This window comes from Hypomesus transpacificus, chromosome 2 (genome assembly GCF_021917145.1).
Source record: "Hypomesus transpacificus isolate Combined female chromosome 2, fHypTra1, whole genome shotgun sequence".
NCBI lineage: Eukaryota > Metazoa > Chordata > Actinopteri > Osmeriformes > Osmeridae > Hypomesus > Hypomesus transpacificus.
In genome coordinates, this window is record NC_061061.1 from 10,323,125 (window position 1) to 10,350,429 (window position 27,305).

General features: G+C 42.0%; 2 protein-coding genes and 1 long non-coding RNA gene across 4 annotated transcripts; 1 reads left to right on the forward strand and 2 right to left on the reverse strand.

The window, feature by feature from the left end:
* Positions 1 to 1,113: 1,113 nt before the first annotated feature.
* LOC124472109 (interferon-induced protein 44-like) lies at positions 1,114 to 4,668 on the forward strand. 2 transcript variants are annotated; one of them, XM_047026733.1, is made up of 8 exons: positions 1,114 to 1,296; positions 1,654 to 1,701; positions 1,867 to 1,900; positions 2,102 to 2,300; positions 2,403 to 2,549; positions 3,237 to 3,408; positions 3,574 to 4,005; positions 4,492 to 4,668. In XM_047026733.1, exons 2-7 carry the CDS (start codon positions 1,659 to 1,661, stop codon positions 3,591 to 3,593), a joined length of 615 nt encoding a protein of 204 aa, XP_046882689.1. In that variant the 5' UTR covers positions 1,114 to 1,296; positions 1,654 to 1,658; the 3' UTR covers positions 3,594 to 4,005; positions 4,492 to 4,668. The 2 variants fall into 2 exon arrangements, with proteins under 2 accessions (XP_046882689.1, XP_046882698.1); XM_047026742.1 differs by lacking the exon at positions 1,867 to 1,900 and having other exon boundaries at positions 1,115 to 1,296; positions 4,492 to 4,664.
* A 268-nt stretch (positions 4,669 to 4,936) lies between these two features.
* Positions 4,937 to 15,562, reverse strand: LOC124472108 (peptidyl-prolyl cis-trans isomerase B-like). Its single transcript, XM_047026719.1, has 5 exons — positions 15,412 to 15,562; positions 6,396 to 6,509; positions 6,036 to 6,129; positions 5,695 to 5,879; positions 4,937 to 5,267 (listed from the first exon to the last, which is right to left on the reverse strand). Exons 1-5 carry the CDS (start codon positions 15,511 to 15,513, stop codon positions 5,145 to 5,147), a joined length of 618 nt encoding a protein of 205 aa, XP_046882675.1. The 5' UTR covers positions 15,514 to 15,562; the 3' UTR covers positions 4,937 to 5,144.
* Positions 10,112 to 11,687, reverse strand: LOC124472170. Its single transcript, XR_006956617.1, has 2 exons — positions 11,333 to 11,687; positions 10,112 to 10,200 (listed from the first exon to the last, which is right to left on the reverse strand). It is a non-coding gene; the product is annotated as an uncharacterized LOC124472170 (long non-coding RNA).
* Positions 15,563 to 27,305: the final 11,743 nt, after the last annotated feature.

Sequence of the window (27,305 nt, forward strand, 5' to 3'; positions counted from 1 at the left end):
TCATCCAAGGATCACAGACTCTCACCTCCATATGTGGGAGGTTGGAAAGTCTTGTCTCCATCCTGTAACATGTTTTGAAATAAGTATATAAGAACTGCCTATTACTGTAAAGCTTTAGGCAACTCTGTATCAACGCAGCCTTGTTTCCTTGCAAGAAATAAACCATTGAACCTTCTTTGAACCTGACGACTCTGTGAGCTTCTTGATAAATAAATATGCCTAACACACTATCAGATAACTTTATTTATTTTCACGTTACACATACTATCTAGCAAGTTCCACAACATAGGCTACTCTAGCTACTTATCTGAAAATACGTATAATAACATATAACAAATGTAACACATTCAAATGATCTCTTTTTATAGGCTACTTGCCTTTATCAGTTAATGATGATATGTCAAAACTGAACGCAGAATTAACATTAGCGTTGCTTTTCCATGCTAATTTGGACAGGTAATTGGTTTGATTTGGTTTGGTAATGTAATGAAGTATATGGCTCGTGTAGTTTGTGTACTTTTATGAATGATCTCAACACTAACGGCAACAACGGTGTAACATAAAATAAAATGTAAGTTATGCAAACACTTCACTTTTGGTGCATGGATCATAAGGCCACCAACTGTTTCTTCTATTTAATTATAGTCTCTCCCATAGTCTATGGTCTCTCCCAAAACAGGGAGTTCCCGATGTGCAGTCTGTGTGTGGGTGTGTGTTTATGTGGGATAGAGGAGGCATGGCTTTGGACACATCTGAAAGCAAGGGCAGGCTCTATGTTTTCAAAGATAGATTGCTCTCTGGATAACACATCAGAGCTATTCTGAGATTACTGAACACATTTTTACCACCTGTTCTGAAACCGTTTGACAGCTCAGAGCCAGTCAACCCAGAGTAACTCCAGTATAGAACAATTGAACAACAGAATATCTGTTCTATATAATTTACTTTTTTATTTGAACAAATGTAAAATGTGTCTTTTGAAACACCTAATATTAAAGAACCTTGATGGCTAAGTTGGAACACAGTCCCGTTATAACTGCACAAACTCAGCACTGCCCTTGTTTTGTAACAGAAAGTGAAAGAGAAATGTATTCTGGAAAACAGGCTCATTTCAAGGAAATGACCGTCAGCATCTGCCTGCATGGATAGAGCCAAACGCCAATCCCTCAGTGGACAACACAAAGTACTGAACCGTTGTATAATCAACTGGAAACAGAAAGTAACTTTTCACCTACATAGCCTATATATCGCATCCAGTCACACCCTGGCTTTAGTCTTCTTATGTCAATAAAGAGGGTAAGAATTTTCTGCTTCTGCATTTATTGGAGTCTCTTATCTTTTTCTAGATACTGTAAACTGAATTGCACATAAGACAGACTGCCACTACTGTTACATCATATGTTCTAGCATTTAGAATATTCTGGTTTATTGGGTAGACAGTTTTATATAATGCAATACCAAAGAGTGAGTTTGTTAGATAAATACAAACGTGTTTAATATGCATATGAGAAAGTGCAGTGTTAATTTTTTTTATCATTAATAAATAATGACTTTGGATATGTTGCTTTTGATATGAACGTCTTTTAAATAAGTTAGTTAGTTGAAGACAAGTTGTACATTGAAGTTGTTGTATTAACCTCCCCTGCAAATTAGTCAACATGGGAGGTGAATCATCAAGACCAGCAGCACCACCATCACCAGGTTTGTTACTTTTTAAATTCCCAATTTGTTGTAGGCTACCCATGAAAGGATCCAGGTCGGTCATGTCCACCCCATTTTAAGCTTCTTAAAATGCCCTGATCCGAATTAATTTCACAAAATCCATAGTTAATTGTAAAATAAACAAGTTTCTTTTTATGTCTACAGTTTATGACAAAGCTTGGAGGGAGGTTGACTGGACGTAAGCAGCCTACTGTCCTGACTGATGAAAAAAAACTGGTGAAATAGAAAATAGTGGCGTGTGTAGCAACTCTTGAAAAAGTATTGTAACATTGCTCAGAAAGCCCTTTAAATTACTGAAGTAAATTAAAAATACTGAAGTATTACTGAAGTAAAAAAAAAAAAATATATATATTTTTTTTTTTGGCAATTCTCTGGACAGGAAGAGAGATACCATGATTAAGGAACTGAAGCAATTCAGTTTGAATGATCCTGATATGGGCCAGCTCAGGATCCTGCTAATTGGACCAATTGGCACAGGAAAGTCCAGCTTTGTTAACTCAATCAAAAGTGCTATTTCTGGTCGTATGGTGACTGCTGCGCTGGCAGATGCTGACACAGGCACAAGCTTCACCAAGATCGCAAGTATTCCCGGGAAACACATACATCCTTACACATTATCTATTGTTTAGTAATTTATGTTAAATTAAATGTTTTGAGGGAAGTGTCTTTTATTCTTGTAGTATCAAACACATTACATTAGAGATGGAAAAGGACGCTTACCTTTTGCATTCAATGACGTCATGGGTTTGGAGCCTGATGAATCAAGGGGGGCGCACCCTGCTGACATCATCAGCATTCTTAGAGGACATATCCGAGAAGGTTATCAGGTAGGCTACTCTGCAACATGTAACTATAACAGCAACACATGCCAATTGTATTAAGTTGTTTTATGGAGTACCCAGTATTCACCACTATTCACCCCCTGCCCCCTCCAAAGGGAACAAAAGCAACGGCTCGATGCCCACCCATCTTTATCATTATCTACAGTGCATTGCGGCCTGTTCCCAATCATTGCCTGTCCAGTCATCAAACTGACACATACAACACACAATCATGATACTTCATTTTTGTAAACAACTTTTATTTTATTCTAATTGGATAATTATCAAGATCCAGGGCCAAGCAAGCCTTGTGTAGACTGTTTCTACGTAGCCCCCCCAAAAAACACCTTTCTCCGATCTCGGAAGGCCCCTCTATGCCCAAGGGCCCCTGGGCACGTGCCCAGATTGCCCATATGGTAGATCCGGCCTCGCAGCTGTATCACGGGCACTGCACTAGTTAAAGTGAATTCACGAATCACCCACATGCATGAATCTCACATCAACGATAGGATAATTTGATGCATTATCAAGATACAGAAAGAGATTTTTTCAACATTTTACGAATAATATTTTCAGGGGAGTGCAAGTCTTAAGAGGAGCCAATGCTCCACTTGGCGCCTCCATGTTCGCATCCTGCCCATGGCAGATGCAATTTCTAACCCTCCATATCTCTTTACTTTTTACATGATACAGTTCAACCCCACTTGTCCCTTGACACAAGAAAAACCAGACTACAACAGCAGTCCTGAGTTAAGAGACAGAGTCCACTGTTTAGTGGGTGTCATGTCTGCAAATGCTGTATCTGGAATGTCAGCTGGAGTCAAACGCAAGCTGAGGACCATAAGGGAGAAAGCTAGCAGTCTGGGTAAGTGTTCTCCACAAACCTAAATAACAACTAGTGGCACTGATGACTGAAGACACCTTTATGAGGTCATTGGATTATCTGACCATTCATGTAACACCTTGACAGAAGGGCTTTTGATGTCCAAATGATGAACAACTTACCGTTTTATGTATGTTTATTATACAGGTTGTTGGAAGTATTACTAGGGATGGGTGAACTATGCCTTGGTGCTTTCTTTCGGATTGTGCCTGGCAAAGTGCTGAAGTTCAAGCATGTGGAAAGTCGAGCTCACAGGGACATCTGGTGGTTATCGAAACATATAGCAGCCATTTAAACTCGAGACTGAAGACGAGGCCTTTTAGTAGTCTACTGTACGACGGCCAGACAGGTAGTAAGAGGTAGACAGGAAATGTATGATAGGGGAAGACACACAGGAATGGCCGGAGCCAGAATTGAACTTGACCCGCTGCGTTAGGGCTTCAACTGTACGTGCTGTACCGCCGTTTGGAGGTACAGTACCGGGGGAGCCACCGGGCGCTCCAAACCCACATGTTTCCTCTTGAGACCCCCTCCACCCGTGTATCACAGGTTGCAGTGAAGAAATAAAGTTCTGTGACGGTGGGTGAACATCTGTTTGAAGTCAAAATGTTTACTTTAATGTGTTAATGTGAGACCTGATCAGCCCTGGAGAGATTGAGACTGGAACATTTTATACCCCTTTCAACTGCTAGACACCAATGGATGATCCCACTAACAGGTGTTACCATACACCAATAATTGAATAACATTCCCACCTACTATTCCCAACTATGCAACCGCTGCTATTCAGCCCCTGTCCAAACAATCACTTAAAACACACAATAAATACATTCAATAATCACCCTACTCCTATCCTCCCACTTAATCTCTCCCAGAACATAGATTTAGGTGTGCATACCCATAGAGGAAAAAATGAACCAGAATGAAATGTCAACACATTTCTCCTTCAACATCACAAGTTAGGATTCTACAAGGATCCCTATCTGAAAGTCTCTGTCTGAGGTATGGCAGCCTGTAATGCTTACCCAATTAAATCCAAAACATGCATTTCTTCCCTTTTAACAGACCTCCCAGATATTGGTGCAGATGCTGATGGGGTCCAACACAACTTGTACCACAAAGACGTCCGGTTAGCTTCACAGCCAACACCAAAGCCAGCCCTCCAGATTAAACCCTTGCTGCCTGTAGTTACCTTCCAAGCTCCTCGTCTTTAAGCACTGTACAGAAGGACAGCCTATTATTGCAAACTAATTTCCAGAAATGAAAATATGTAGGTGCTTTGCACATGCAGAGCCATGGTCATTCTCTGATGAAATACTCATTGGGATGAATGGTTAAATGGGTTGTACTGAACTGTTTTGAGAACTAGAACTATGGAACACTTTTCCCCCCTCAATGAGAACTTAAAACTGCAGGGGTTGCATATTTTTTTTACTATCCATACCTCACTAGCACAAATCTGAACCCTTTAATAAAGATCCCTTACAAAATAACCACACAAAAGCTGAGCGACATTATGGAATGCTTTAATGCAAATGGTCCCAGTGCCCCATCTGGTGGTATGCTCTGGCACTGCCATGACGCCAGAGGGCCACCTTCAAACAGGAGGCTGTCCTTCTGGACCAGAGGGCTCACAAAGAAAAAGACAGAGATAAACAAGGTCCAATTTGTTTCCAACCCCCCTTAGTCCTGTTTTCCCAGTACCCTCACTGGGACTACTACTGTTTGGCGATGACAAATGGCCTTCCCACTGCTATAGTGCCTGAGTTGCGGATGGTGACGTCTTGAAGAGGCTTATCCCGGCTGTCTTTACTTGTGTTCTCGATCTTCTTGACCACGTCCTGTGGATGAGGCATGTTAGGATCCACACTGGATTTTTTTGTTGTTGCAGTAAACGACTTTAAAGACCAACACTTGTGATTCTCAAATGTAGTCAACTCAGTAATCCTGCTCTTTGGAATTTGGCTTTTGAATTAGGCACAGTCAGTCTGTCTGGGCAGTTTCAGATTTCATCTAAGCTTTTGCATGACTGCCCAAAATGCTTTAGCCATCATTTTCCTATAGAAATACTTAGTTAACAATTTAGCATTGACAATAATTCAACTAAAGGACACTTTATATCATCTTTACATTCTGTTTGAATAGTTGTTTAAAAAATAAAATGGATAATGAACATCTAATTTTAAAGAAATCCACTTGTTAATTGAAGGATGTTAGAAGCATTCCTCTGTAGTAGGTGTGTAGATAATTCAGAAGTAAAACACTCACCATGCCCTCCAGAACCTTGCCAAAGACCACGTGTTTCCCATCCAGCCACGGTGTCGGAACGGTGGTGATGAAGAACTGAGAGCCTTGGGTATCTGGACCAGAATTAGCCATACTAAGCCAGCCAGGGCCATAATGCCTCAGCCTGAAGTTCTCATCAGGGAACCGCCCTCCGTAGATACTCCTGCCTACAATATAAAAGAAAGCAAATGTAAACGTTTCATACAATTGATACATAGTGTTTTGGTACTTTGTCACAAAAAAACGTGTTATTCATTGACATATGAACATATGGCCACCCCTGTCATGCCGATTTAAAGATACTGTATCGGTGCTGTGATTACCTCCAGTGCCATCTCCACGGGTGAAATCTCCTCCCTGAAGCATGAAGTTCTTAATGACTCTGTGGAACTTGCTGCCCTTGTAGCCAAATCCTCTCTGTTTAGATAACAGGCATAATGTCAGTACTATGTCAATCAGATTGTTTGTTAGAAGGACATATACTATACCAGGTTTTTCGTTTGTTTTTGTGGCAAAATCATTACACTAGAAGAGATGCTGCATTGGTGATACATTATACTGAATGGTCAATCAGATGGTAAAGAAAATATAAAAATCTATTCCTTTTACAAAACTGGTGCATAACCATTATTACACCCACGGTAATATTTCAGTTAACTGAACCAGTCAGATTAAACACCTACCTCTCCGGTCGACAAGGCAATGAAGTTCTGAGTCGTTTTGGGAACAATGTTCCCAAACAAACCGATAACAATTCGTCCAACATTTTCATTTCCAATTTGGATGTCAAAATAAACCTGCGGAGTAGAAGTTTATTACTGTTGTCTGGGCAGATAACATTCAAATACCAAATTAAATTTAAATTTAAAAAGGGCGACAGTCACTATGCTTCTCATCTTGGCGGAAATGTTAAATAGGAAGCAAACCCATCTTCTTAAAATATATATTAAAAAATCAAGTCAGCTTTATAATTTTTTGCATCAGTTCAGATGACCCGAACATCACTCGTATTTATTGCTCTAACTCCATCATACGACAAAGAAATGTTCAATATATGGTAGCCAAGTGTCGAGCAGGCAGTATCAGAAAAAATAAAAATAAATTATGAGCTTTCTGCAATGCTAGTCAAGGTGACCATAGTAGCTAGGTGGCTACCGAGTTCATTATTTTCCGGTATACCAATTATCTGAATTATCTGTTGTAGCATTGACCACAATTACTTTACATTTAAGCTAAAGTTGCAACACATTGTGTTCAGGAAATATATAGTTCAATTGGCATGCTATGCAATTATGCCACACATAAGTAGTCCTAGTGTGTGACACATAGTCCTGGATTTTCGATCAACACAGGTTTGATCACACTCTTCCCACTGCTGGAACTAGTAGTACAGTATTACGAGATAATAGTTTTGTGTTGGGTTCATAATTGTTTAAATGTTCAGAAAAGCTTTTCAGAAACTTTTCAGAAAAGCGCTGGGTGACGTTAAGCGCTTGTCTGACAGCTGACCAATCAGGACGAGGAGAGTAGGTACAAGTGTACCTTCCCTAGTATTCTTCTACCTTAGTTACCAGGCTATGGCTCCTCAAACGCCAAAGCTAAAGCAAGTAATTGCATTTTATTCGCCACATTAGCTAGCTTTCAATAAGTAAAACCAACGGAAAATAACGGATTATAATGTATCGCTAGTATGTATGATTCCCCTTCAGGTTACAGAATTCTCGTCAGAAAGGCGCTTGACGTCACCCAGCGATTTTCTGAAAAGGCAAAAGCCGCTCAAAAGGCGCTGAAGGCAGCGCTTTTTCAGTATCAATTCAGCTTACTTAGTACAAAAAAGTATATAAATAAGTACACTGCTAGTATACTTTAAGTAATATGATAACAGTATACTTTTATACTAAGTATACTTACAAAATAAACTTGAAGTATACTTCTTTTTTGTAAGAGTAGGCTACATGACAGTAAACAAAAGCTACAAGACACCCAATGCAACTGCCACAAGACACTTGCGTTCCACTATCAACAGAACAGTAACTGTCATGTAGGGGAGAGCGGGGGCGAAAGTTGCACGGAACGAAAGTAACAAAGCTAACACTTGTTACTTTTGTCCCGCCGCTAATGCAATAGTATGTGGTGAATTTCTGTTTGTGGAAAGCATTTATTAAAACATGTTTATGTCATATTATATAAACAGAATATGCCAAGAGTGAGGGTCAGAAAGACAGACAGAGGTCTGATTCAGTAAAAAATGATAATAAATATTTGATGTAACTGAAATGTAAAATTCATAGTTTTTTGCAAAACTAATGGACAAAATGTGTTTTCAGTTACATATTAACAAGGTCATAGTCAGGTATATGTAATAAAAACCAGAGTAACACAAAAAATCTAGCTTGTATTGTGTTACTTTTGACCCACCCCTGTGTTACTTTCGTCCCAACTGATGGGGTCGAAAGTAACAATGTGCAACTTGTGTTCAAAATGAAATTATACTGAAGTTGTTCGACATTTGTACAAAATACCATCTGGTATTGATAGACCACACTTATAAGTTATAGACCCAAGCAAAAATATATTTATGTCTAAAACATTCTCTTTTAAAATTAAGTTTTTCTGAAAAATTGTACTTTCGCCCCGCTCTCCCCTACCAGTGGAGGCGCTGTCACGTAGCCTACCACTAGCTACTGTCATGTACCAACGGAGACTGGCATGTACCACTAGCTACTGTCTATGCTGTCACGTACCACTAGCTCCACTGGCACGTACCACTAGGTGCCAGTAGAGGCACTGGCACGTACCACTAGCCACTGTACTACTCGCTCCACTGGCACGTACCACTAGCTACAGTAGGCTACAGTACAGTTTTGGTTCTAACTGCCTCCGCTTTTTTCTGAAAAAAGAAGTCAAGTGTGAACACGGCCTAAGGGAGGATAAATGTGTCATCTGTACGCGAACGTCAAATAACATGTTATTGCACATTTGGCCTCCCAGATAGCAGCTGATTCCGCGCCGGATCTGGCTGAGTTCCGGCAGATCCGCGTAACAGTCGCATCCGTTTTGCGGATCCGTTCCAGATCTGATACAAATGCTACATTCTAAGTATCATTTTACGGAACTGGCCCGTTTTTGGAACGGATTCGGACATTTCTCTATCATTAATTTTACACTCAAATTTGCTCAGTCTATTTTCGTCATTGACGACGTCTTAATCGAGTTTCAAACACCTTTCACACATTCCCAGACATGAAAAGTATTGGACATCGAGTGTTTAAAAGACAGCTTGCATATTTAATAGTCTACGTTAATAACATTGTCATTTAGCCGACTCTTATCCAGTAATAACCTGTGTCATCGGAACATTTTCCTTAACCCTCATTGTGTGCTACACTTTGTATTGTAAGACAATGTCAATGGTCACACTCATAGGCCTACCTGCATTCATTGCCTTCACCCTGATATACACAAGGCCAATTATACACCATTCTACCCCATAATACAACATCAGAAACCACGGTTGGCAAACTCGGTGCAGCCACATGTAGGTGGTTAAACAAACAATAACACACAATTAGCACCACAATGTGTGATTAAAAAGTCAGTTTATGTATAATGGCCAAGACTACAACTTAAGGCCACTTAGGGGCTGCTATACAGACTTAAAACTGTCTATGCCTATAACTACCTGACGCGCTTTCTTCTACCTTACGCCGCTCCGTAGCTGGCAGTTGAAATTACAGACTCCTTGTTGTCCGTGTTTTGATGGCCCTTATTGATCACAATGTTCTTCCATTGAACATGCAAGTACATGTGTCCATCAAGCTCCATCAACAAACATTTTTACATTCCCATGAGTGTTGCGGTGTGTGCAAATTGATGTGAAATATAAACCAATGAAAATGGCTCTTACATAAGGGATGCAAAACCTGTGCAATATCAAGCCAGTCAACTGCATTAAACTTGTAAGATGGCAGATTTATTGACAGTCTGAACTAACAAACATGAATGTGCATATTCCAGGAGGGATATCCTTAGCGGAGCTTATGAGAGAAGCCCTCTGGAAATTGTAATGAGGATGTGCAATTATAATAGGGAGGCTATATGGATTGATAACATTGGATAGTCAGTGACACACCAGCCAGGTTGTCACCAAATTGCCTACCGTGCTAAAAAAACATTTACATAACTTTGAAAAACATTTACGTAACCAAGCACGACTACACCATCTGATTTCACTTTGTGGCTCCCGTTTCATAAAGAGCAGCAATTCAATTGTAAAATCAGCTGGTATAGTGGTTGTTTGAATGAAAACCCACACCCTCTTGGCACTTGATTGCTGTACACAATTGACAAATGAGTAGAAACAACAGCTATATTTGTGGAATGGAGAATGGTTGTTATAGCAGGAAGTGAGAAGAAGCACACAGAAGTCCCCAACACTGTTGATGATGGGCAGCAGATCACCAGGAAGAATCTTCAACGCTCTGCTCACTGGAAAATAAAAGTAGTAAGTACATTTAGTCATTTAGCAGATGCTCTTACAGAAACAGCCAAGAAAATTAAACTCATCTTGCTACAGAACCATGTTAAATATTTGCCCATTACATGCTAAATAAGAGTCACCATAAACAACAACCCACTGGCAATCAGAACATAACATTAGAAGAGGAGGAGTAATCCAACAGGCCTCCTCTGGTAATTAAGGAGGTCTTTAGTTGGTTAAATAGCCAAGCTAACTCATGACTTAAAGGTATTTTTGACATAATTTGACATTTGCTGTTAGACTTTTAGAAGTGCATGGCAACTATCAGTTAAGCATTTACTTTTGCAGTATACCGATAGACCTCGTATATTACTTTACATCCCAAACTGTATATAAAAACAACGTTAAACCGGTACAAACAAGTACTGTAAATGTTTTTGTCCAGTTATAATCAACAAGGGGCAAGCTGATCGCACGAGATGGCTGTCTCGTGAATTTGTGGCTAAACATTCGGACACAAGCCGTTATTTGTGGCAGTTAGAGGACACCAGCAAACTAGGTGGTCTAACGATACAGTACCAGCTTTTGAAAAGTAACGTTGAGTAAGTAGATAGAAGTTTATAATATTATTGTAACTAAAAATGACTTAATGTAAGTGTACATCTCATTATACAGTGCGTATACTAGCTGCTGTAGCTAGATGGCGCTAGCAATATAGCTACATCGAATACGATCCAGTGGTGTGCTCTGTTAAATTGTTAGAGCTAAGCTAACGCTATTTCTACTGGCCGGGCATGCCTCTTTATGGATAGACCTGTAGCTACCAACTTGTTATATGTATATATACATAGTAATTACCAATTGGTTTGTCCATTCTACAATTTTAAAAGCTATTGTAAAACCACGACTGGAAGAACTGCTATAAAATAAACCAGTAGCTATAGTGCTAGCTCGAGCTACTAATGTACTGTTAGCTCTAGCTTTGTCTACTGTAGCTCGGTCCTACTAACGGAACATTAGCCAGATATGCCATAGTTAGCGAGCTACGACACAAACGTAACAAATACACTGTGTTCCATCATTTTAATTAAATATGACTTGTTGCACATGTTATTTATATTATTATATTATCACGCTTACCTCGATGTTGAACAGTTCTCTTCAACGTCGCTGTCCGTTGCTCATTTGTAGCTCTACAGTCCTACAGTAGGATCTTTAGCCAGACAGGATATGGATGAGCATTGGCAACGGCAACTGTCAATTACTTGAAATGACCATTCAGAAGCAAGTTGTTGCTTGTGAATAGCTAGTTTTCAGAGTCAATCGGCCAATCAAAAATCATGCACTTTCCATTGTATTTTATTATTTCACCATATAATTTGAAACGGCATTTAATTAGTTGATTCTGATCTGAGAAATAATATCTGATCGTATTCATTTGTTAAAACAATAATAATCTTAATCATGTAAAAAATGTTCTTTCAGTTTGAGGTTTATCTGGAATACTGTAACAGAAAGGAGTCACACATCACGTCTTCAGCACAACAGGAAGGTGAGTCAAACACACAAACATACAATGTGTTACAATATTTATGGGTATAAGGAGTAAAAAGTGTTAACTTGTTTAGTTTTTTTTGTATTAACTTTGTTGTTATTCAGATAAATGTCTGATACACACACATATACAGTGGAAAATAAATAAATAAAGATCAGTAGAGGGCTGGGGTTAAACCCCAGATGGACCCTAAAACATGTATTTCTGTCAGAATCTATTTTAGAGAGAAGATGAAAAGGAGGCAACCTCCATTAACAGACTCCGGAGTCAGGCGGAGGGCACGCTTTGCATTAGAAAAACGACTCCATGACATTGCAGACGACTCTCATTTAACAGAACAGGCGGTAGAAAACAGGGCAGACCCATGTGACAACACCAATGACAGCGATGGCAACCATGATTGTGACTCTAGCGTTACTCCTCAAGTGGAGGATGACAATTCAGATGACCATCACACAGACATAGAATGGGGGGGAGAAGAAATGGTTTCAGAGTCTGATGATGACACTGATGAAGAGCATGTGAGCCTTTTGGACAGCTTAGCCAATTGGGCTGTACAGTTCAGTATTTCTTTGGTCGCGCTCACAGCCCTCCTTACCCTGTTGAGGGTGTACCACCCAGAACTGCCAAAAGATGCTAGGACTGTCCTCAAAACAGAAATTAATTACAAAATACAAGAAAAATGTGGTGGGTTGTATCATTATACAGGTATCTTGGCAGCGCTTCGTAACACCTTATCTCAACATATACGCAATGTTGCTGATGGCTTTAAATTCAAGCTGCAGATTAATATTGATGGGTTACCACTGTTTAAAAGCACAAATATTCAGTTTTGGCCTATTTTAGGACTTCTGTTAAGTGTTCCAATGAAGGAACCTGTTGTCATAGGCATTTTTTGTGGCAGTAAAAAACCTTATCCAGCTGAAGAATTTTTGCAAGACTTCACATGTGAGTTACAACAGCTACAGAGAGGTTTTGATTTCAGTGGGAAAAAAGTGTTCCTTGAAATGGTTTCTGTTGTGTGTGATACACCTGCTAGGGCATTTGTAAAAAACACAAAGGCTCACAATGGATATCACGGATGTGATAAATGTTCCCAGCCAGGTGTTTACATTAACAGATGAATGACTTACCCTTTAAATAATTACATGTTACGGACTGACTCATCATTTTCACAGAGAGCTGATGAGGATCATCACCATGAAGGACCTCATGGATTTTCTAATTTAGATGTTGGTATGGTAACTCGGTTTCCCCTTGATTACATGCACCTTGCATGTTTAGGTGTAATGCGACGATTGCTAAACATTTGGCTGAGGGGCCCTCTGATGTTTCGTTTGTCCTCTAGTCTTGTTGACAGGATTTCAGAAAGTCTAACTCAGATGCGTAGGTATATACCAGCAGAGTTTGCAAGGAAACCATGATCCCTTCGAGAATTAGATCGTTGGAAAGCTACAGAGTTCAGACAATTTCTCTTGTATACAGGCCCTGTTGTTCTGGAACCATATTTAGACAGTAATTTATATAACAACTTTATGTTGTTATCTACAGGTATTTCCATCCTTGTCAGTCCACAGCTAGTCCATATGTATAGTACATATGCAAACACACTGCTCTCCACATTTGTTAGTCATTTTGGGGAGCTGTACGGCAGAGATGCCTTAGTGTATAATGTCCATTCCTTGGTCCACCTGTCTGCAGATGCAGATGTGCATGGTTGTTTGGACACTATCTCTGCTTTTCCATTTGAAAATTACCTTCATAAACTGAAGAGGTAGTCCAGGATCAGGTAGTACGAAGGTTATCAGAGGTTCAAAAGATCTGCAGCATTGGTTGTCGTGAGGGTCTAAGAAGGCAACATTATGTTGGACCTGTTCCTGATGGCCTTCAAGCTGAAGCACAGTACAGAGAGCTACATACTAAAGAATGGACAGTGAAAGTTTCCACAGGCGATAATGTTTTTGCTATAGGCAGAGATATCTGTGTTTTACATAACATCACTCAATCTGTGAAAGGAATTTATGTAGTATTCAAAGTTTTCTCAAAAATTGAAAGGTTCTTTAACTATCCTATGGGCTCAGATTTTCTTAGAACATGTATTGTAACTCTTTCTGTAGCGGCTCAGCTGCACATCCTGACCCTGCTGGAACACATCAAGCAGCAACAAATGCAACTTGCTGCTGCTGTCAACAGTCTTGCTGCAAGAGTGGGTACAGAAACTCCAGTGGCTGAGATGCCGGACAATATGAGTTTCCCACTGGCCACCATGTCTGAAGTGGAGGAGTTGGAGGAGTGGCTGAAAGACTCAAGGAATTCTCATGCTAAGCAAAACATGGTATAAAGCCAACAACTTCATTGTCTTTTTACATCATCACCTTTAAGGCGACATCCATCACTGCTGTTTAGTCTACTGGGTTTTAACATTGTTTAGCTGGTGTTGAGTGCAGGGTTCTGTTCAGATAAACCCAGCATTTGATGCAGAATTGCAAACTTCATAGAGTTCACAAAACAACATTTTTAGACCTGATTTCATGAGCCAACAAAACTGTGCATAATTGTAGCAAATATTTTGTCTTTTGATCAAGAAGAAACCTTTTTTAACTCTGTTAATCAGTAAGTATTGTAAAATACAGTGAAGTAGCTGTCAAAACAATGGAGCAGTGGTTCTCAAACCTGTCCTCAGGGACCACCTGTCCTGCATGTTTTAGATGTTTCCCTGCTCCAACACACCTGATTCAAATGCATGTTCGTAAACAGGCTTCTACAGAGCTAGATAACGACCTATTCATTTGAATCAGGTTTGTTAGAGCAGGGAAACATCTAAAACATGCAGGACAGGTGGTCCCTTAGGAAAGGTTTGAGAACCACTGCAATGAAGAATTAGCTGGAATAAGTGGAACATTCAGAATATCTGTTAGTGACAGTTTTATTAAGTTATGGACAAACTCCCTCAACAGAAGCTGTAAGGAAGAATCATCAGAGTGCACCGGACAGTGAGATTGACTCTTGCGCCATAAGATGGTTCAACCTGGCATCTGACAGGGGAGGCGGCCGCAAAGACAGGGCGATGGCCAAGGAGACCTCTTAGTTTGTGTCTTCTGTCTAACTCATTGTTCATTCCTGTTTTATGTGTGCATTTAGTATTGTTAAAGTGAATCATTAAACTAGGACATGGTTTTCTTCCTCTTATGCATTTGATTTGATTTAATAAAAGATTTGTATTTTTTATTATTTGTATTTTTATACATTTGTGTTTTTTGTTATGTTAAAATTTGAGAATGTACATATATTTAAACTAATGGCTTGAAAATTAATAAAAGTATTTTATTTGAAAATCTTCGTTTTTTTTTTTCTTACTGAGAACTATATTGAGCGTGAACTAACATATATGGGGAATATAACCTAAATAATCGTTGCCGTTTTGGAACTGGCCCAGTGTCGGTCCGGATGTGAACCACATCCGTAAAACGGATCCGCGCCGGTATTGGCCCATTGTGCCGTTGGACACCGGCCCGAGTCCGTTTTACGGATCTGGCCCAGACTTTATGGAGGCTCTGGCCCGGATCTGGGCCAGATGATTTTTGCTATCTGGGCTTCCATATAAACCAGGCTTAACGCGCTGCAGAAGCGTCTGGAGTCAATAATGCCATGGGTAATTATTTACCTTTGCCGTTACTTCAACATTCTCTTCAGCGTTTGAACTGCTGGGAAACAGCAAAATAAACACCGATCCCACAAAAACTGTGACAGCCACTAGAAACTTCATCCTCTTCTCGTAGATAGGAACCAACCAGTGAAAATGTAGCCGTGGTGGCTGAAATATATATGCCCGGGGAGTAAACCCAGAAGGAGACTGGTCTTCTAGTTAATTATGTGAACTATTCCACGCCCATTCTAAACCTAAAGCTCATAGATTTAGGTCAGAGACGCAATGTATTTGGATTGGCTCACATTTCAATCTGAAAACCTGTGACGTTCGTTTTGTTTTGAGCATCATATGAATAAATCAACTCAAATTGATTAATTAATTTGACATTAGATAAAGATGGCGAAAAAACTTTTGGATATTAGGGGATAGTTAGCCACGTGTGTTTTACACTGGCGGGTGTAGACCTACGACAAACATGGTTGCCCATTTACCCACCGTCATATGGGTGATCGATGTCAGGATTTGCTAACACTGCAGATAATCCTGTCCATGACCCCAACATAAATTAGTCCCTCATAACATAATGTGGGCCGTTCAAAGTTTGAATGCCACAAAGCTTAAACAAATGGTAAAAGTTTGGGTTAATTGGAACTTGTTGGGGGTCTGATTGATCACCGAATGTAGGCTATACAATATTCTTGAATATCTTAAAAATTACAGCAACACAACAAAAACTGTTACTGTGAGACAGTACAATACACAACAGGGACAACAACAACATTTTCAGTGACCATACAGTCCATCAATAATAATAAATAATATTGATGGACATCTGATAGCTGTATTAGGCCCAACCTTCCTTGACCACTGCCCATGTTTATCCTCTGTCTCAGTTCTATTTGTAGAGCTTCATCCTGAACATATAAGAAAACAGAAACACAATGTGAACCAATCCACTTGTAAATAAAATAACTATAGGTTGTTTAAAGCACGTCACATGACCCTAATATAAATAACACCTCTAAATAACACATTTAAGTCAGGATGAATACGGTTGTTTATTCAATCTAACGGTCTGATCCATCAATTGGGCGACAACAGACTGATTGTTGAAATCATCTTAAACTACATTTGGGTTTCAACCCACCATACCATCACTTGTCATTAGCGTGTTGGCAAAACGCGTAGACACAACAACGGGTTGCATTGTGCATGTGGTTTTTACGTGTCACATTACTGCCACTGTGGCAAGATAGTGGTATTGAAGCATAAATGCTTGATTAAAGCGTTTTTTTTTAAAATAAAATAAAAATAGCTTGTTTCAACAAAGGTTGATGGATTATAAGTGAGTGGTGGATGAGCGGTTAAGGTTGCACCCTAAACATCCAGACTATTTAGGACATAGTCATACATTGTGGATGAAATCTGAGATTTCTAATATGCTTATTTTAATCACATTCATTAGATCATCTATTGCATCATTATTTTGGTATGTATTCTGTGCTATCAACCATGGAGGGCAGGTGTCAGTTCTAATGAGAAGTTGCTGACGGGTTGGAAATGAAGTAACTACATGCTACAGTGTGACTTGGTGAGAGAGAGAACCACATCCTGGTTCCTAAAGGATTAGAGGCTTTTCCAAAAAAGGTCTGCAACTCCTCAATTACTGAACTGACAAAAGAGAAAGAAGAATAATGTAGGACCGCATACAACGCACACTCAGCTCTGATGTATTTCAGCCCATCATAGTGGGCTGAAATACACTGTTGAAGAAGCACATATGAGACAATGTATCATGACACCAGGAATGGGAAAAAGTTTGGTCCTCCAACTCTGAGCAGACGCATGGGATTGATATCAACTAGTTAATTCCATAAATGATACATCGGCCGATAACCGAAAAGATGAACGATCTAAAAAAACTATGATGAGATTCTTAAAGGCAGCATCTGCATGACTTTTCAGAGTTACGGTGAGATTACAACAAAACGCATCAATACTTTTAAATAGACATGAAATAGAACCATGCACTATAAATAAACATGGCAATTGAATGCGTATGTTTAACACAAAAAAACAAACTTTAATACATATTTATTTGAACGTTATATTAAAAAAAAAACATCCCCAAGCCAACGGGCACTTCCTGAAAGCAGGCCCAGTGAAGAGACAGCATGCCATAAGACATAAAACAGTGACTCTGTGGCAAACACGGTACAGTACACACTAGGGATGAGCATTACATTCAGTGTCCATCAGTAATAGATAATATGGATGGATGTCTGAGATCTGTTTTGGGCCCAACCTTCCTTGACCGCTCCCCATGTCTGTCCTCTGTCTCAGTTCTATTTGTAGAGCCTCATCCTGAACATTGAAGAAAACACAAAACTATGTAAACTAAGCCACCTGTAAATACACTAAGTGGTTTGTTGAAAGCAAGTAACATGACCCTAATGCTCTAAATAACACATTCAAGTCAGGATGAATAAAGCTGTTTATTCACTCCAGCAGTCTCATCCACACACACACAATCCTTCCAAAACACCCAGAAGGGTGTGCGCACTTGTGTGTGTGGACTGATCGTTGAAATCAGCCTAAACTACATTTGGGTTAGAGACTGGTAGTTGGACGAAACCTTCAGTGGTCCATTACTCACCTTGTGAGCAGGTGGCATAAGTGATACCAACGTAGATTAGGACCTTTCTTGCTACAAGTTATCAGGGTTACGGAATTTATGGAGTCAGTGTGAGTTTGACATTCATGGACCCAAATGATAATGAGGCAAAAAAAGTTCAGGAATTGCACAGAAAGCACTGCACAAAACAATATACTCCACTCTACTCCTATATTTTACATTGGCTGCACCAGAGTTTAACATAATTATTCATGTTTACATCCATTGTAAAAGGGTCCCTTCCTGGGAACAGCACTAGAGCGCACAGACTCATATAAAGTGTGTCTTTTTTAATTTTTTCTAAGACCATTTTACTTCAATTGTACATTCATGTGGCAGATAATATTTTCAAAGAATAAACTTCCTGCATCTTTAAATCACTATGTTATTGTAGGCTACGGTTAAAGTGAAGGAGACAAGCTAGCTAGTTCTGGAGTGGTCTTGTTTTCAATGGCAATGCAATTGCTTGCAGCGCAGGTACCTGTCTTTCTTCTGAACGTGTTGCAGAGAGAGAAGCGGCAAGCATGGTCATTTTTTATCACAATGGCATTTAATCATCACAGCAAACTATTTCACTGCTCTGAACTGTAAGTAACGTATCCAACCACATCCACCTCCAGAGATCTCTATGGCCAAAACCTTACAACCACAAACCACACCGGGGTGCTGTCACATCGCTGTGGGAAAATAAAAAAATAAAGAAACCCCATTTAGTATCTTGGTCCCCAGCTCCACCATGAAGATAGAATAATTGAGTAATTTGGCTGGTTCCTTCTACCAATCTGGGGTTAAAAACTGGGGTTGTGAGAAAACAAGCGAGTTGAGAATTTAAGACAATTCATCTCTGACAGGAGAAGGGCAGTCAGGGGAACAGCTCAGAAAGCTGAACTATATTTGAACCCTCTTATCCTTCATCAACGCTGCATTGCTTATGTTGCATTAGCAGATTTGCTCATTAGCGAAGTGTTGGACAATATATATCCAGGAAAAGCAAAGGACCCAGGCAGGTAACAAGCTGATGATACTGTAGCTCTAATGTAGCTCGTAATCAGCTCTCCAAATGCAGGATCTTTTTCTTCCTACACAGTACTTGTATTTCATGTGCTTTTAGTGCCACCTACTGACGTAACAGTAACAATTTACTACAGTTGTACGAAAGATCAAAATCACATACACAACCTGGATGTTAGCTAACTGTCAGGATGGAGGATGACAGTTGGAGTGCATGGAAGTTGTAATCCAGCAGACATGTCTAGAGAGCAGTGTCATCGGTGTTGAAACATTCTCAGAAGCCATTGATCAAATATACCGCCACGGTATTACCAATAACCATCAGTGCTCACAGCATGACGCTTGATTGGACGAATGTCATTCCACTCGGCTATGGCTTAACTCCCATTAGATTGATAGACACTGAGATTTATCAGTCATTATTTGTAGGTGGGTGTACAATCAATCGTCTCTTCTTAGGTGGGTATATGGTAAATCCCTCTTCCCAGGTGGGTATATGGTAAATCCCTCTCCTCAGTGGTGGGTCTATACCGTAGACATATATGCAGCGCTACACCTCCACTCTTCTGTATTCCATGATCCCTCCCGTCACCACCCTGCATCTCAGGCATGTTGAAATCATTCCTCATGATCGCAACTCAAGACACACACACACTCTGTTCCCCCACACACTCATTTCTGTCCCTCTCTCTTCCTCCGCACACACACACACACACACCTGAATATTTCATACTAATTGGACATTTTAGGATGACTCTGTCATAACTTGGACAAGTCAGGATTGCTAGATACATTATTAAACGTTCTCCATCTATCTCCCCTCCTTTCCTTTCTTTGTGTGCAGTTCCTGGGTGATCTTTCATCAAAGTCTTTGATGAGAGTAGCATGGAGACTGTTGCAGTGTGTTACCCTGACCTCGCTTCATTTAGGAACATTTCTTCTTACAATAGCATGGCGCAAGGAGGAGGGGAGAGATGTGGGCCGACGTTCATGGCTAATATGGATGTTTCATCATAGCACTGTGCAATTTCTCAGCTGTGGAAAACCTCTAGTATCAGCGCTAGTTCAGCGGGTTTTGAATATGGAGAGTGTGGATAATAAAAACATGTCATTTGTAAAACACAACCTCTAACAGTGCACACAGCAAACATACCAGTTCTGAAAGACTAATACGATTCATAAAAAGCTTTGACAAACATAGCTGAATGAATTTATAAACACACATCATCAGAAAAGACATTACTGTTGTCAGGAATCAAATAATATTGTATTTGTATAGCCCTGTTTACAAGCAATGTCACAGAGGGCTTCAAATGTCCTCAGAACTGCACAACAACCAACCCCAAAAAGTTCTTATGTGTAAGACCCCTGTTTGTATTTTGTATCAACCAGTACATTTTAAGTTTGACACTCAAATGAATGAAAACCCAAACCCACATATATTGAATATTGTTATATACTGTAACAGTACAACTAAGTACAGTGTGCCCCTGAAAATGCATAGTCATGGGAAGGTGTATCCACTTCATGCTCTCAAGCTCAGACATAGTGAAACACATGGAGCAGACACGTGTGCTATGCTTGGTATGTGCTTGAAATTCTGCATGCAGTCATACGACATGTATCAGTGACAGTGCATGCGCGCAAAGAGAACTCAATGGCCTTCTCGTGGTACACCCACAAGTGTTTATGTATAAACAATGAAGTCTGATAGACTTCACATTGAAAGACATGCACACATACTCACACACAGTCTGATTTTCTGTTTATCACCTTTTAAACAAAGCAGATCAACAATGTCATAAATGTTTATCTGTCTCCTTTCTACTGTATCATAAAAATATAAATACTCTCATACGGTACATGATGTACAGTCTTAGCAGCTAACGTTTCATACACCACATATACCACAACATGTATTGGATTATTATTTTCCTTCCCATACTTTGAGATAACAATGTACTCTGTGCAGTGAAACGCTGTGCTGTGTGGTATAAATCGAATTCATTCTTTTGACCTTTCAAACTTTTTTATTTAGCAAAAAGGTTTTCTTTTTAGTAGTTCTACAGAAGCAACTGGTATTTTACTGCTTTGGGTTCATGCAGTTTATAACAACAACTTAACACTCCTGACTTTTCTTTTCTCTTTAGCCTTAAAACATGACTTAATTGTGAACTTTGACAGTAAAGGACTTTGCTCACGCTCTTCCCCACCAGAAGGATAGGGTGATGTGACCCTCCCCACTCTCTCCCCTGTTTTGTCCACGTGCCTGTGTAGTTCCAGAGGCAGGCCAGTCTATGGGTGAGCAAGGTTGTTTTGGTCATATGATCCTAAGTTTCTACACAGGCTAGTCTAGCTGGCTGTAATCAGATAGAGATACCATGACACCAGTGTTTATAAAAAGGAAAGCTACAACACACCCTTCTCCTTCTCTTGCCCTGCCTCCTCAACCACTCTTGTCTGTTTTGATAGCTTTTCACTGCGCTTTCCCTCAGGGTGTCAGGTTCTTTGCCTGTACAGAAGCACATGTACCTACAGCTTCTACGCGTGCACACAAAAACATACACCCACCCACTCAGAGTGCAGACTCGCATTCATGCACGCATTCACTCACACACACACACACCTATACACCACACACACACTAAAACACTCACTGATTTATTTACTCCCTCACTAAATATACATGTGCGTACATACACATACATACAAAAACACTCACTCGCACACACACACATGCACACAAACACATACATACACCCACTCAGATATGGTGCAAAGTCACACATTGAAATTCATGTTGAGCTGTAGTAAACATTGCCACGTTTCTTGGCTCCACCCCTTCTCACAGAGAAATCCTGTTTGCTTGTGATTGGCAACTTCTCCACTCCTCTTATTTTCTATTGGCTGAGTCTTTTCTTCATGCAGAAATTCCAGGTGCCTTATACACACAATACATATGTTCAAAGGGTGCTCGGAGTCACGCTTTAGGAGCACATAAAAAACACACGTTTTGGTGCGTGTGTCTGTACATTTGCTGTAATTTGGAAGTTTTGCCATAATTTCAGAACCTTTACTCATTCACACACACAAAACATACACTGTTCTGTATGCATTTCTAGTATATTGTATATAGAGTCCAATAAAAATTACAGAAGTCAAGAAACTTGTTGTTATATTCACATACATTAGAAGATTTCCGTTTTGGCACAAAGAGTGTAGCCTGGTCGTAACCAGACCCTCGTACATTTCATTTGTACAGAGGGTCTGGGATCGCTCCATTGACAAACGTTAACTTCCTTGAAGGCGGGTCCTCTGTTGAAGTTTAAAACTATTGGATCTGCCCAGAGCCACTCTGATTTGCCATAACCAATCGCAAGCGTTCGCCTTAGCCAACTCCTTCACCACTACTGTAACGGAGCTAGCTGCCGTAGCTGGAAAATCAAACTTTTCCCGAACCCCGTGGGGAGGAGGGCCACAACATCATGGCCACCAACAAAACTCAGCAAGGGAATGTTCTTGCTCCGGCTTTAACCTATGGATATTCGGCAGTGTTGCCACAGCCGCAGAATAGCTTCGCTCGCATCTTTCTCCGCCGCCATTACTGAACTACTCAAACTAGTGCACGACATTAACGTCATCATTCTCAGCCACTCCCTCTGTTCGCAGATTGGACCTACAATTTTTTTTTCTTTCTGAAAACCGACTTCAAAGTCAAATTCCCAGACCTAGTACAGAAGGAAAATCCAAATTGAGCGGAAGTACGTAGGAGGGCAGAACCAGGCTTCAAAGAGTGGGATCTTGGTACACAATTATTTTTGATTTTCCAAATTGCCACTAGAGAGCAGTATATCCTTGATCAAGTTACATGTTTAACAACTCAGGAGTCAGGTGGCTGAGTGGTTAGGGAATTGGGCTACTAATCAGAGGGTTGCCAGTACGATTCCTGGTCGTGCCAAATTACGTTGAGTCCTTGGGCAAGCCACTTCACCCTACTTGCCTCGGGGGGAAAGTCCCTGTACTTACTGTAAGTCACTCTGGATAAGAGCGTCTGCTAAATAGCTAAATGTACATTTGTTTACCTGTGCAACCTTACCTCACAATCCATTCTTAACACCGTAAACGTGATTTTGAATCCTTAGATGTCATATAATGTTTAAAATACACTACAACAAAAACTGACACTAGTCTCCATAGTCCCTTACACCTACATGTCATTTTTATTCACTATCCATTGGAAATATCAAATAATTAGAATAAAAGGATAACATACAGATTTTCTAAGGGGAAGTGTTCTTTGTTGCATCATGTTAATGACATGCTGGATCCAATGTGGCTCAGGAGGGGTTGTATTTTCAATCGTGGCTCTGAATCAAAGTACAGTTTAAAATGCCTCTCACTCAGAGAAGAGGATAGGGGATGGGAACCCGCACTAGATGCAAGGCAAGGGGCTAGGAGCCTGGGGCCAATGCAGGGCTGGAGGGTGCTGGGCCAGTGCAGGGCTGGAGGGGGCTGCGGCCAGTGCAGGGCTGGAGGGTGCTGGGGGCAGTGCAGGGCTGGAGGGTGCTGGGGGCAGTGCAGGGCTGGAGGGGGCTGGGGGGAGTGCAGGGCTGGAGGGGGCTGGGGCCAGTGCAGGGCTGGAGGGTGCTGGGGGCAGTGCAGGGCTGAAGGGTGCTGGGGGGAGTGCAGGGCTGGAGGGGGCTGGGGCCAGTGCAGGGCTGGAGGGGGCTGGGGCCAGTGCAGGGCTGGAGGGGGCTGGGGGGAGTGCAGGGCTGGAGGGGGCTGGGGGGAGTGCAGGGCTGGAGGGGGCTGGGGCCAGTGCAGGGCTGGAGGGTGCTGGGGGCAGTGCAGGGCTGAAGGTTGCGAAGGGCAGTGCAGGGCTGGAGGGTGCTGGGGCAAGTGCAGGGCTGGAGGGTGCTGGGGGTAGTGCAGGTCTGGAGGGTGATGGGGGCAGTGCAGGGTATAAAGGGCTGGGACAAGACTGTTAAATATTTAACACTTTTTTTTATATTTAACTAATTTAACACTTCTCCGGACTACTTTAATTGTAAATAAAACCACAAGGTGGAGATGTGAAAGTACACTGGTTTAAACATGCCTCCAATCATCAAAGGCTGGGACTAGTTGGTTGGGTGCACGGAGAAATTATGTTTGATAATTGAAATCTTTGGTTTTTCCTGTCAACAATAGGCCTGCTCATACATGTGCTTAAAAGTCTCTGTTAAGTACATTTTTTTTATCATGTAGTGCACAGAATCGAAGAAGTCAAGGACGTTTATTACTTGCAGCATGGAGTATGTGGAGGCTGAAGTCTGTCACCTTTGAATGTCAGCTAGTCAGTCTAAAGCTTGTGGAAAGTTTCTTGCTTTGTTTGTTTGTTTGTGTTTTTGATACCTGCTCTTCAAACATTCAACGATCAAACAATCAGCATATTTAAGCAAGGCATGAACTTAAGACAAACAAGAACCTTTCTTAGGTGATACATTTACACTACATTTATGCATTTAGGAGACACTTTTATCCAATGCGACTTCCAAGACAGAGCTTTACAAAAGTGCATAGGTCACTGATCATAACAACGAGATAGCCCCAAACATTGCAGGTAGCCAAAACATGAAACATACATTGTGAAAACCAAATGACTCCCAAAGGGAAGAACCATAAGTAGTTACAAGTTAAAACTAAATAACATGAACCTCAAGTGCTAAGGTGTACCTGTAGAAAACTGACACTAGTCTCCATAGTCCCTTACACCTACATGTCATTTTTATTCACTATCCATTGGAAATATCAAATAATTAGAATAAAAGGATAACATACAGATTTTCTAAGGGGAAGTGTTCTTTGTTGCATCATGTTAATGACATGCTGGATCCAATGTGGCTCAGGAGGGGTTGTATTTTCAATCGTGGCTCTGAATCAAAGTACAGTTTAAAATGCCTCTCACTCAGAGAAGAGGATAGGGGATGGGAACCCGCACTAGATGCAAGGCAAGGGGCTAGGAGCCTGGGGCCAATGCAGGGCTGGAGGGTGCTGGGCCAGTGCAGGGCTGGAGGGGGCTGCGGCCAGTGCAGGGCTGGAGGGTGCTGGGGGCAGTGCAGGGCTGGAGGGTGCTGGGGGCAGTGCAGGGCTGGAGGGGGCTGGGGGGAGTGCAGGGCTGGAGGGGGCTGGGGCCAGTGCAGGGCTGGAGGGTGCTGGGGGCAGTGCAGGGCTGAAGGGTGCTGGGGGGAGTGCAGGGCTGGAGGGGGCTGGGGCCAGTGCAGGGCTGGAGGGGGCTGGGGCCAGTGCAGGGCTGGAGGGGGCTGGGGGGAGTGCAGGGCTGGAGGGGGCTGGGGGGAGTGCAGGGCTGGAGGGGGCTGGGGCCAGTGCAGGGCTGGAGGGTGCTGGGGGCAGTGCAGGGCTGAAGGTTGCGAAGGGCAGTGCAGGGCTGGAGGGTGCTGGGGCAAGTGCAGGGCTGGAGGGTGCTGGGGGTAGTGCAGGTCTGGAGGGTGATGGGGGCAGTGCAGGGTATAAAGGGCTGGGACAAGACTGTTAAATATTTAACACTTTTTTTTATATTTAACTAATTTAACACTTCTCCGGACTACTTTAATTGTAAATAAAACCACAAGGTGGAGATGTGAAAGTACACTGGTTTAAACATGCCTCCAATCATCAAAGGCTGGGACTAGTTGGTTGGGTGCACGGAGAAATTATGTTTGATAATTGAAATCTTTGGTTTTTCCTGTCAACAATAGGCCTGCTCATACATGTGCTTAAAAGTCTCTGTTAAGTACATTTTTTTTATCATGTAGTGCACAGAATCGAAGAAGTCAAGGACGTTTATTACTTGCAGCATGGAGTATGTGGAGGCTGAAGTCTGTCACCTTTGAATGTCAGCTAGTCAGTCTAAAGCTTGTGGAAAGTTTCTTGCTTTGTTTGTTTGTTTGTGTTTTTGATACCTGCTCTTCAAACATTCAACGATCAAACAATCAGCATATTTAAGCAAGGCATGAACTTAAGACAAACAAGAACCTTTCTTAGGTGATACATTTACACTACATTTATGCATTTAGGAGACACTTTTATCCAATGCGACTTCCAAGACAGAGCTTTACAAAAGTGCATAGGTCACTGATCATAACAACGAGATAGCCCCAAACATTGCAGGTAGCCAAAACATGAAACATACATTGTGAAAACCAAATGACTCCCAAAGGGAAGAACCATAAGTAGTTACAAGTTAAAACTAAATAACATGAACCTCAAGTGCTAAGGTGTACCTGTAGAAAACTGACACTAGTCTCCATAGTCCCTTACACCTACATGTCATTTTTATTCACTATCCATTGGAAATATCAAATAATTAGAATAAAAGGATAACATACAGATTTTCTAAGGGGAAGTGTTCTTTGTTGCATCATGTTAATGACATGCTGGATCCAATGTGGCTCAGGAGGGGTTGTATTTTCAATCGTGGCTCTGAATCAAAGTACAGTTTAAAATGCCTCTCACTCAGAGGATAGGGGATGGGAACCCGCACTAGATGCAAGGCAAGGGGCTAGGAGCCTGGGGCCAATGCAGGGCTGGAGGGTGCTGGGCCAGTGCAGGGCTGGAGGGGGCTGCGGCCAGTGCAGGGCTGGAGGGTGCTGGGGGCAGTGCAGGGCTGGAGGGTGCTGGGGGCAGTGCAGGGCTGGAGGGGGCTGGGGGGAGTGCAGGGCTGGAGGGGGCTGGGGCCAGTGCAGGGCTGGAGGGTGCTGGGGGCAGTGCAGGGCTGAAGGGTGCTGGGGGGAGTGCAGGGCTGGAGGGGGCTGGGGCCAGTGCAGGGCTGGAGGGGGCTGGGGCCAGTGCAGGGCTGGAGGGGGCTGGGGGGAGTGCAGGGCTGGAGGGGGCTGGGGCCAGTGCAGGGCTGGAGGGGGCTGGGGCCAGTGCAGGGCTGGAGGGTGCTGGGGGCAGTGCAGGGCTGAAGGGTGCTGGGGGGAGTGCAGGGCTGGAGGGGGCTGGGGCCAGTGCAGGGCTGGAGGGGGCTGGGGCCAGTGCAGGGCTGGAGGGGGCTGGGGGGAGTGCAGGGCTGGAGGGGGCTGGGGCCAGTGCAGGGCTGGAGGGTGCTGGGGCCAGTGCAGGGCTGGAGGGTCCTGGGGGCAGTGCAGGGCTGGAGGGTCCTGGGGCCAATGCAGGGCTGGAGGTTGCGAAGGGCAGTGCAGGGCTGGAGGGTGCTGGGCCAGTGCAGGGCTGGAGGGTCCTG